Source organism: Aedes albopictus, chromosome 3, assembly GCF_035046485.1.
Source record: "Aedes albopictus strain Foshan chromosome 3, AalbF5, whole genome shotgun sequence".
In the NCBI taxonomy this organism is placed as follows: Eukaryota; Metazoa; Arthropoda; class Insecta; order Diptera; family Culicidae; genus Aedes; species Aedes albopictus.
The window spans coordinates 222365460-222376925 of record NC_085138.1 but is presented as its reverse complement, the minus strand read 5'-3'; the positions used below and the strand labels follow the sequence as shown (position 1 = coordinate 222376925).

The 11466-nt window shown below is 36.1% G+C and overlaps 1 protein-coding gene across 3 annotated transcripts in view; it reads left to right on the top strand.

The window, feature by feature from the left end:
- LOC109424533 (zinc finger protein 25) overlaps positions 1-11466 on the top strand; it is a 38678-nt gene that overhangs the window by 813 nt on the left and 26399 nt on the right. For 2 of the 3 annotated variants that reach the window (XM_029878154.2, XM_029878152.2), the window contains exons 2-3: positions 6908-7222; positions 10056-10184. In XM_029878154.2, coding sequence (XP_029734014.2) covers positions 7037-7222; positions 10056-10184 — 315 coding nt within the window. In that variant the 5' untranslated portion in view covers positions 6908-7036. Of the gene's footprint in view, positions 1-33; positions 237-6907; positions 7223-10055; positions 10185-11466 lie in introns of those variants that run through there. The other variant, XM_029878153.2, reaches the window with a different exon arrangement.

The window sequence follows — 11466 nt, the reverse complement described above, 5'->3', positions numbered from 1 at the left end:
TCATTTATTTCTAACATCTTTCATCTAGCGCCCTGATGTGTGATAGTGCGTCCGCGCTTCAATACACTATCAGAATCTATTTTAATTGCATCAAGCGCGCTGCTGTCTGCGAATCTTTTTTCGCTTTCACGGGTTTAAGATTTTACATTGTGGAAAAATGTGTGCCTACTGTGCCGGCATTACTGTGAGCTGTAAAATTATCGATTTTTTATTACATCGCTGTCGTTAGAGTTGATGTAAGTGTCACCACAGTGGGGAACAAATTGGATGGAATAGTTTTTCATACTGTTTGATAATAATAAAGCTTTAGGGAACAAGACAAATCAGATAAGTAATTTTATTATGTTTTTTTTTTAATCAATCATACTTATTCATACTTGTTCATTTACTATGTTATGAATATAAATTATTTCACATTTTCATATGTATGTACATACACTCCCGATCAAAAGTTTGGGGTCAACCCCTCAAAACATTGTGTTTTTTTGGACCTTATCACCAAAAATGTGCGTCCGACTTCAAAAGTTCATGCCGCATTTAAAAAATAAATCATAAAAACATGATTTAGATAAACAAATGTGGAAAAAATTCAACCGCCACACCGGATTTCCTCATGTTAAGCTTTTAACAAGTGAACATGAACAAAATAAAAATTAAACAAGTATTTTTGGGCGACTATGTGAGAAATTCAAATTAAAAAAAAAATACAGTAAGAAAACCGGTTTTTTCAATTTTTCAAGAAAAGTAGATTTACAACTTTGCCAAAGAATGCATTTAGTTATTCCTGCAAATAAAAAAGTTTTGTTGTGACCTCACTTTTTTTTTAATTGCAATTAAATGCTTGACTTTCGCTTGAATTCGATAAAAATTGATAAAAATGTGTAAAAAAGTGGGAAAATATATTTTATTAGTAAAAAGTAACTACATGACGTAAAACATATGAAGACAACGTGACTTTTTTAAATAACAGTAAAAAAACAGCAACATCTTCAAACGTTTTTATAGAGTCCTAAGCATGATATATAAGGTATACTATATGTGGCAACACGTGACGACACGAACTGTTTTTTAAACTAAAAAATAGCAAAATTGATTGCTAAGGCACAAAATATGGTATATATAATAATTGCGTTAAAACTATCCAACAACAAGCTTTTATGCGTTGAATAAAATTAAAAATATGTTCCACTCTAAAAGTATCAATAGTATACTTTGTTTGAGTGATTCTTTTTTGGATTTTATAATTTAGGCAGCTTTGGCTTCTTTACTTCATATGAAATTTATCAATGGATCATTAAAGTACAATATATTTTCTTTGTAATAAAAACGTAAAAAAATATCAATTTTTTTTTTTTCAGTTCTGGCCCTACCTTTGTATGGACCCGGCCAATGTGCACCCTAGTTTTGAAGTACATTAGAAAGACGGCCTTCTTCTTGTTATTGGCGTGCCGTCCCACCTAGGTTTGAGTACTTCCCCAGTTTAACCGAGAGCTTCCTCTGCCAATGACCATTTTGCATGAGTATATCGTATGGCAGGCACGAAGATATGTATCATCTTGATATGTATTCTATGCCCAATGCCCAAGGTAGTTAAGGGTATTTTTATTTCGAAAGATTTCTAGGCCGACCGGAAATCGAACGCGTCACCATCATCATGCTAATGCTGAAAACCCACGTCCTAGAAAGAAGGCGTTATTATTAGGGAACGTCCATAAATTACGTCACGCAAAATTCGACCATTTTTAACCCCCTTCTCCCTATGTCACACTTTTTGTATGGGACCTCTGAAATTTTTGTATCTGTTGTCACACTTTGATGAACCCCCCTTCCTCCCCCTTAAAGTGTGACGTAATTTGTGGACGTTCTCTTAGGATAAACTTTGTGGAGGTCCGTATTTGTTAAAAAAAATATTTAAAAGCTCTGAAAATGAATGCATCTTTCTTCGTGAATCTGGATCCTGGACCAGTGTATACACCAAGTGTACCAATTGTAATGCTTGGAAAATTTGAAAATATCTAGCGGTATATTTCTTAACATACCCTGAAACATACTTTTAGCAAAGTTTGCCGCAAAAGCGACCATTGCGATACACAAGCGTGATAGCACAGTGTTTAGAATGATCAAGGAATTTTTAATACAGTAGCCGTTCGATAACTGCAACATGTTTACGTTTCACTTAGCGAACAATTTTCGATAACTGCAACGTCAGATAGGCGTCAATAACCCCATCAATTGGGTTTTTAAATTAAGAAAAATTCAATGATTTTTTATTTTTAAACAAAAGAGCACCTTTTTCTGAGCCGCTATGATTTTTTTCAGATTTTTAGAACTTTATTTTGGTATCTTAAATCAATTTCAAAGAGATTTTTTGAAATCACCTTTTGACAGCTGGGCAACTGCTTGACAGCTCCGCTCAGTACAAAATGCGACGAGGGGTGATTCGACAAATCGCTCCCATACAAATTACAAAACGATTTTTAAATAGGTTCCCGGGCACCAAAATTGATAAAAATTTGGATTTCGGCTCAGTTTGGCATGCAGATTCAGAATATGGAATTATCTCAACACCACTAAAGAAGCCAATTGGCTTCTTTAGCTTTGTTGAGATAATTACATATTCAGAATCTGCATGCAAAACTAAGCCGAAATCCAAATTTTCATGAATTTTGGTGCTCGGGAACCTATTCAAAAATCAGTTCGAAGTTTGTATGGGAGCGATTTGTCGAATCACCCCTCGTCGCATTTTGTACTGGGCGGAGCTGTCAAGCAGTTGCTCAGCTGTCAAAAGGTGATTTTGAAAAATCTATTTGAAATTGATTTTAGGTACCAAAATAAAGTTCAAAAAATCTGAAAAAAATTATAGTGGTTCAGAAAAAGCTGCTCTTTGGTATAAAACCAAAAAATTTATACATTTTTCTTAATTTAAAACCCCAATTGTCGATAAATGAACGTAAAATTTATTCGACTGTTCATTTGGGTTAGCTTGGCGCAACGTTTTGACGGATAGCGGTGCGATAACTGCAAATTCGTTGCACGTTGGCCACAGGTTAAGGCGATGGCTGACAATCGTCCAGGATGGAAATCTTTCAATTCGGCCCTCTGCACCACCATGGGTGCCCAGGACTAAAAGTTTGCAGTTAAAAAGCATTGCAGTTAAACCGTTTGCATTGATCGAAAGTCTACTGTATTTGGAAAAAATCCGCAAACATAGTCAAAAAACTATAGCTCTGTATTCTGCAAGGAGTATTAGGGGCGTTATAGGGGTATTAGGGGCGTAATGGACACCCTAAGCATATGAATACGTAAGGCTTGTATAACAGAGTAAAACTTAACAAATTATCAGTTGACTTACAACTTTAACTTATTTCTTACGTCTTTTAATCCTTCACAGCAGGTGAAGAAATAATGAATTGTAAACCTGTGTTTTTCAGGGCTGGCAGGAAAGGTACGGGGCGAAATGGACACCCATCAGGGCATCTTCAATTTTTGCATTAAGTTTCGATTGAAAACTGTGATTCGACAAATCGCTCCCATACAAACTTCAAATTGATTTTTAAATAGGTTTCCGGACACCAAATTTCATGATAATTTGGATTTCGACTCAGTTTGGCATGCAGATTCAGAATATGGAAAAATCTCAACACCGCTAAAGAAGCCAATAGTGCTGTTAAGCTATAACAGTTTTCCATATATATTTTTTCATATGTTCAATAATTCAGCCATTACTTGTAATGTGTGCAAACAGCTTTCGTTTACGTTACTGTGAGATTTACCACAACAAGTTAAACAAATCGTGAACAAAAACCGTAAAACATAAAAAAGTTTTATCTGTCTAGATTTTATTTCCGGTTTTTTAGATAGTCAAAGCCAGAAATCGAAAGATCAGGAGTAGATCTCCCAAATGAGGAACAATAATTGTTGTTTTGTTGAGAAGTCTAAGAGTTTTGGAGAGCCATTTGTATGAAGATTTCACTTTTTTGTGCTCCGTACCGAGAGGGATATAACACATTTTTATAACACTGTCTCAAAAGAACAACCATTGTTTTTTTTAAAGAAGCGAACATCTGATTATGTTGTGAGCAATGCGAAGCACTCCATCAAAAGCTTTAGATACGATTCTCAATCTGCTACCTTTGCACGAGTTCGTGCAATTAGAAGCAGAAAAGGAATTGCTGAGACTTGAACGAGTTAAAAAGTTTATGCCAGGTAATCTTGTAGGTCACCTGAGCATTTCACAATACTTCCAATATAGGCCAGTAAAGAAAATAATTAAAGACTGGATGAAACCTGTGGAGAACCATGATGTTCCTTACAAGTTGCACGAAACAAGTCGTGCAGATTGGGAAGTCGGAGGTCCCACTGTTCGTCAACGATCAATCAAGTTCTATACAGATGGCTCAAAAGTTGGAATAAAAACGGGAGCAGGAATCTACGGCCCTGGAATACAAATTTCAGTGGCGATGGGACACTATCCTACGGTGTTTCAAGCAGAGATTCTTGCTATTTTGAAATGCGCAAATATCTGCCTTGAGAGAAAATACAGATATGCAAATATTTGTATTTTCTCAGATAGTCAAGCTGCACTAAAAGCAATGTACTTCAAAGCTTGTCTGGGAATGCATTCTTTCACTGCGCAGGCTGTGCCAAGGGAATTCAGTAAACTTATACTGGGTTCCAGGTCACTGTGGCATTGAAGGGAATGAAATGGCAGACGAGCTTGCTAAAAGTGGTTCCAATTTACAGTTTGCTGGCCCAGAACCATCCTGTGGTATATCAAACTGTGCAATTAAAATGGACCTGAAACGCTGGGCTAAGCAGAGGATGATATCCAATTGGATGGATGTCAAAAATTGCAATCAGTCAAAACGATTTATAACACCAAATGCTTAAAAAAACCAAAAAGCTCTTAGAGCTCAACAAGAGAGCTCTATGTACATACAGTAACCTAGTAACTGCCCGAGCAGGTATCGCTTGAAAAATATTGGCCATATTCTGTTATCTGTCGTTTCTGTAAAACGGAACATGAAACCTCGAAACATCTGCTTTGCATTTGTGGTGCTTTATACACGCACAGGCAAAGATTTCTAAATAGTGATTACTTGCAACCCAGTGAGATCTGGTCTGCAAAACCTGAGAAGGTCTTGGAGTTTATCAATTCCATTGCACCTGACTGGGAGACGGCGCGTCGTGGCAGTAGCTGTCATTTTAAATTAATGTAAATACTAAGTTGTAGAGTAGTTTTAGTTTTGGCAAACAATTTATAATACCTTTAGGGAATTTAGCATTGGTGCAATTGTCATTTATATTTTGATATCAACCTTCATATAACGATTTTTTGATTTTTCTCGCACTGATAGCAAAAACTGTTATCATTTTGCTATCATCATCGATAGCAGGAATTGTTTTGAACTTGCTGTCACAGGAACATTTTTCTGCTATCATTTTTGATGTTTTAACCGTTAAAACGACCAAATTGACAACAACCAGAGTTTTCATTAATTGCAGTATCTTCTTCTTTATGACTCTACGTCCCCACTGGGACCTGGCCTGCCTCGCTTCAACTTGAGTTCTTTGAGTACTTCCACAGTCAGTTATTAATTGAAGGGCTTTCTTTGTCTGCCATTGCATGAATTTGTATATTGTGAGGAAAGTACAATGATGCACCATGCCCAGGGAGTCGGCCCAGGGGCATTTTGGGCATTTGCTGCTATAACATAGCTAGATTAGATACTGTGCGTATCTGATCGTGTTTCAAAAATCAAGTCAAACGGTTGAAAATTGACTGAGTTATACTACCGTTATACGCATAATTGTCCCATGTTATATGGGATTCCCATATAACATGGGACAATCGGGCGTAGAACGGCAGTATAGCAGCAAGTGCCCAAAATAGACACTCCTGCCCAAATGGTCCCAGACCCTAGGTAGGGTAGGGCGAGGCAAGATGGGTCAGAGTCATTTTCGAACGCATTACAGTAGCATAGGGGTCATTCAAATATTACGTAACGCAAAATTTGACAATTTTAGACCCCCTCCCTCTTCCACGTAACTACCTTTGTATGGGAAGTTTTGAAATTTTGTATGAAGCGTAACACAGTGCTAGACTCTCTCCCACCCTCAAGCGTTACGTAATATTTGAACGAACCCATAGCTAACTAATGTCGTTTTCGTTTTTGCGGTGGAGCTACACCGATGTAGCACTTTTGCACCGAAAGTGTTCGTTTTTGATTTTCGTGCTGCACCGGTGTAGCACTTTTTCTGCACCGCTCAAGATAGTGCAGCACTCGAAAATTCGAGAGGGTAGCGGGTGTACACCGTGTCCACCAATCAACGTTTGCAAAGATGTAAATATTTTGGTTTTTATTCACGCACACCAAAGCAACTGCACCGAAAATGTTCGTTTTTGCAGTGAAAAGTGTAGCACGAAGCGGTGTAGCACCGTCACAAAAACGAAAACGACATAATGTATAGAAGAGTAGAAGCCGAAGGTTTTTACCTTAATGCTCTCAATAGATGATCAAAAGATAAAAAAAAAACAAAATAAGTTTGCCAAGTAACATTCAAATGTTCAAGAAAGATGTTTGCGATGGTCAGACAAAGATTTTTCATTTGTCACATGCAAATTTGTCAACTGGTGACAAATTTTGCTAGGCTACATCAAGGTGCTATGTCTAACACTATCATGAAGGTTGATAGGATCAGTTCAGGCATTCGATTTGAACAGGTCGTATGTTTGCTGTGATACCTATACAGATTCGACCTATTCAAATCGAACGCCAGAGTTGTTTTCATTCATTTTGTGGACATTTTTAACTTTTTTTATTATATACGCCACGCCACGGGATCTCCACTACTGATCAAAAGTTAAAAGCTTACAAGTAATCATCGATATTTTACCTAATTGCAGCTTGGATAAATTCGCCGTTAACTACACCATGGAATAAGGAGTCTTCGATTCAAGATTAGCTTTCCTAGTCATTGGGGGGTCGGGCGGCTGCCTGTACCCCCTACTAGTGAGATTTTAGCTACAATTAGTATGTTCGAACAAATAAAAACCGAACCAATGGGATTCTACACCGCTTATCCACCGCCCCAGGGTGCCCAGACACCAATTACAACAACCACTCGCACTGACCAAACCCAACAAACCGTAATAGCCATAAATGAGAACAAACCAGTCGTCAGCAGTAATGAACCAGTAGTTCCGGCCCAACCTGTTAATGTAAGTATAAGGTGAACCTCAAAACAGCCAATTTAACTAAAACTACAACACTATAAGCTATTTTACGAAACGACAACAGTGTTTATATTGACATTCACCTTTTAGTTCAAATTTGTATTCATAAAATCGGCTTATAAATAAAATGGATTATAGTACCCATAGAGTATAGTAAAATAGTCTACTCTAATATTAATAACATAAATTTCAAACAATGCCAATTCTACCTCCTGTTTTGGACCGCCAGAAGATAGGGAATTGCGCCACTTGGGCGGTGGCTTCTATATTCGTCTGTTTTCCACTATAACTCAGTCAAATTTGAACCAATTGACACAACTTTTGGAATGTGATGAGATAGGTATAGTATCTAGCCGTGTACAACATTTCAAGTCAATTGGTTCAAAATTGACTGAGTTATAGTGGAAAACAGACGAATATAGAAGCCACCGCCCAAGTGGCGCGATACCCTAGGTCAGAACTTCCCAAACTCGGTTTTCACGGCGCCCCAACGTGTCGCAAGCTCGCTTTTTCTTCTCGTTTTAGCGAGCCTGCATAAAGCTGGTGCGCCGCGAAAACAGAGTTTTGGAAGCGCGGCCCTAGGTACAAAATTTGAGCCAAATCGATTAACTCTAAGGGACGCTCAACGAGCTTGAAATTTTTATGAGAAAACTTGGTCAAATGTATGAAAAAATCTAAAGTTTACGATATTTGCTGCTAGGTGACGCTGTAAGCGTTCAATAATTAATACCTTTGGTATTCTATGCCAATAAACTTTGTTGAAGTCCGCGAAGTAATCCAAAGCTTGTTAAAAAAGTTATACCCTGCCTAGGTAAAGTGAGTCGAAACATTAGCAAAACTTTTCATAGAATGCATCAAAAAATTGTCAAATTTTGACTGTTTGTCAACCTACTATATGTGCTGTGCATTAGGGTGGGTCAACGCTGTTTGGGAAAATTTACAACTGATCACATTCAATCAGGATTCTTAGGAGCCATTTGAGGTCCCAAACAACAGCGCAACATTTGGGAATGATTAGTTTAGCCTACATTTTGCGCATCGCGATTGATGTTTGTATGGGATTTTACATGGGAAAACATACTTATCTGTATTTTTCTTGAAAACTGCTCAAAATTGTCCGATACCATATAAGCGGTTGCGTAAAAGTATGGCACAAAGAGTGTTGAAAAACTTCTTCGAAGACCGCAGAGCGATTCGATGTATGTTTTCACAATCGTTTGAATACTTTCAGAATAATTTGAATATTTTATGAGGAATAGAAGTAAGTTTTTCCATGAAAATTGATTGATTTTTTTTATTTATTCTTGATAACATCAACAGGAATAAAGATGCCCCAATGATGACTTGAAACTATTAACTATCTTAAAATCCCATACAAATTGCAATCGGAATGTACAAAGTGTAGGCACAACCGATCGCGCTCAAATTTTGCAGTTATTCAAAACCCAAAATAGAATAAAAAAAACTTGATCTGAAAAAAAAACGAACTCTGACCCACGCTAAATTGCGCATCGGTACAAATTTGAGCTCGATTGATTAATCTTTCGCGAAGTTAGAACCGTTCTCGTAAAAGTATTTTCGTTTATTTTCTAGAGAAATAATTTTTGAACTGCTCATATCTCTAAAACCAGTGAATAGAATTTAATGAAATTTTGAGCATTCACTAACAATATATTGATACGACGTTATATAGTGTAATACTTTCTTACAACAAATAAAGTTATACCAGTTTGACGTTTTCACCCATATTTAGGAAAATTTACAACACCACACAAAACTTCTAAATGTGTCCTTCCTTTTATCCTAATAGGCGCTATTATATCTTTTTAAAGATATCCTTATAATAGAACTACGAAATATTTGGATATCAAATATAATGACATTGAGGTAAAAAATTAACATTTTTCTAGACAAATCCAAAAAGTGTCAATCTATCATAACTTTCAAAACGTGCATATTTTATGAAGACATTCGAAGCGATAATTTATTTTTGATAAACGTTCAAAATTTCATTCGATTAGATTCATTGGTTTTGAAGAAATGACAGTAATAAATTATTTATCTTAAAAAGAGTGTTTAGCGAGAACGGTTCTATCGTCGCGAAAGATTAACCTATCGAGCTCAAATTTGCACCAATGATGTACATATTATAATAGGTTGACAAACAGTCCAAATTTGAGAATTTTTTAGGCACTCTATGAAAAGTTACAGCTTGTTGAACTTTTTGTGAGAGAAATATAAGTTGTCTATCCAAAACATTTTGGCCAGCCCTCTGTAACTTTTTTCACAGGCGTCGGATCACTTTGGGGTCTTTAACAAAGTTGTTTGGCACATAGTCTTGTACAAGAATATTGAAGGTTTTATTAATTGAACGCTTACAGGGCCATCTATCGACAAAAATCGAAAACCTCAGAATTAAAAAAATGTTGAGTTTTCCCATATCAACTTCAATCTCGTTAACAAGATTTGGCGAATTTTATGTTTTTCATATAAGTGTGGGCCACGCTAGTGTATATAATCATACCCGCAAAAAAAACTAACAAAACATATTATGAACAATTTAATATTATAATTTTCATTTCATAATACTCATTTCAGTATCATAATGACCTACTTTTACGCATATGTTTATTATGCAACTTAAATAAAAAAAAACATCTTTTTGCCACTCGTTGCTATGTATAAATTGTGTAAATATGTAAATTCAGCATCGTCTAATATGTTTAAAATGATGATTATAAGTCCATAACTATGATGGATAGTGCAGGTAAAGTTAATTTATAAATTGTATTCAAAACGATGTTTTATTTCATTTCAGAGTCATTCCACCGCACCAAGCCGAAGTAAAAGGCAAACATGCAAAGTTTGTGGCAAAACGTTATCTTCCCCTAGCAGCTACTATGTGCATATGAAATTGCATTCGGGAACAAAACCTTTCGCTTGTACGGTAAGCATTGATTGATGTAGTTTAGAATAGGTACCCATGCAAACTACATGGAATGTTACAAATATTAAAAGTCAGAAGTAGTAGAGTGTAATCGCAATATTTGAATTTCGACATGGGAACAACTTTTTTATGTAAATCGGTGCAACACTTTTTGTCGTAGCACGTAACATTAACGTATACCACTAACTCATCAAAAAACCGGGGTGGAGGAAATGTTTGGGATAGGCAACTTTTCTTTCTCTCACAAAAAAGTTCAAATCGCTTAAAACTATCAAATTCGATTTGGTAAAACAAAATATTTTGCATGAGTCGTTCAGTGGTGCTCAGGCTGGAGGATACCGCGGGCCAAATTTGCAAATCGGGATCGACCTGCGGGCCGCATAAAACATCGATGCACAAAAACAACAAAAAGAACAATTCTAAAGCATATTTATTAAAAATCTGAACTGTTCAGAACTTGTGTAAGGGCCAAACTTTATAATCTATTGCCCTTCGTGGAGTTCAATTTAGATTCATAAGTTTGGTTGAGAAAAACTTTTGAGCTACAAAATAGAAATTCAAACAAACAATTTAGAAGTTGCCCCTAGAATTGCCTTGAAGCCCCTTCAAGAACTTGTCAAGCAGCTATTACAAGATTTTTTTTTGACTCGCTCCAAAAAGGTTTGCTGGATTTTCTCCTGAAATTTCTTGTGGAGTTGCTCCAGAAGGTTTTCGAGAAATTTCTTTTAGTTTTTCTAGAGTTCTTTTAGTTTCTTTTAGTTTTTCTAGAATTCTCTTGGAACATCTCCAAGAACTCCTCTTAGATTTGCCTTTGGAACTGCCCTAAAGTTACTTTAGGAATTCCTCATTAATCGTTGCCAAGAATTTCTTCTAGAATAGCTTCCGGATTTTTTCGAAATTTTCAGGAGTTTCTTGAAGATTTTAGTATATTCTTTCCATAAGTCTACTCTGAAGTTGATGAAATACTTCATCATTATATTTCTTCAAAAATTAGATTTATTACAATTGATTCCGGAAGTTTCTTCAACATTATCTTTTAAAGTTGCTGCATAACTTGCCTCAAATTTATTGCTCAAATTTTCCTCAGGCGTTCTAGGCATCTTTTGTGTCTTGATGCAGTTGGTCCTGGAATCTTGTTTGTAGTTACTCCTGAAAATTCTCTTTTTGTTGCTCGAGGAATTTATTCTTAAGTTATTTAAGAAATTTCTGTTAGAGTGGCACCAGAACATTTTTCTAGGAGATGTTCCTATAATTTCCATGCAGTTCTCCAATAATGTTTCCT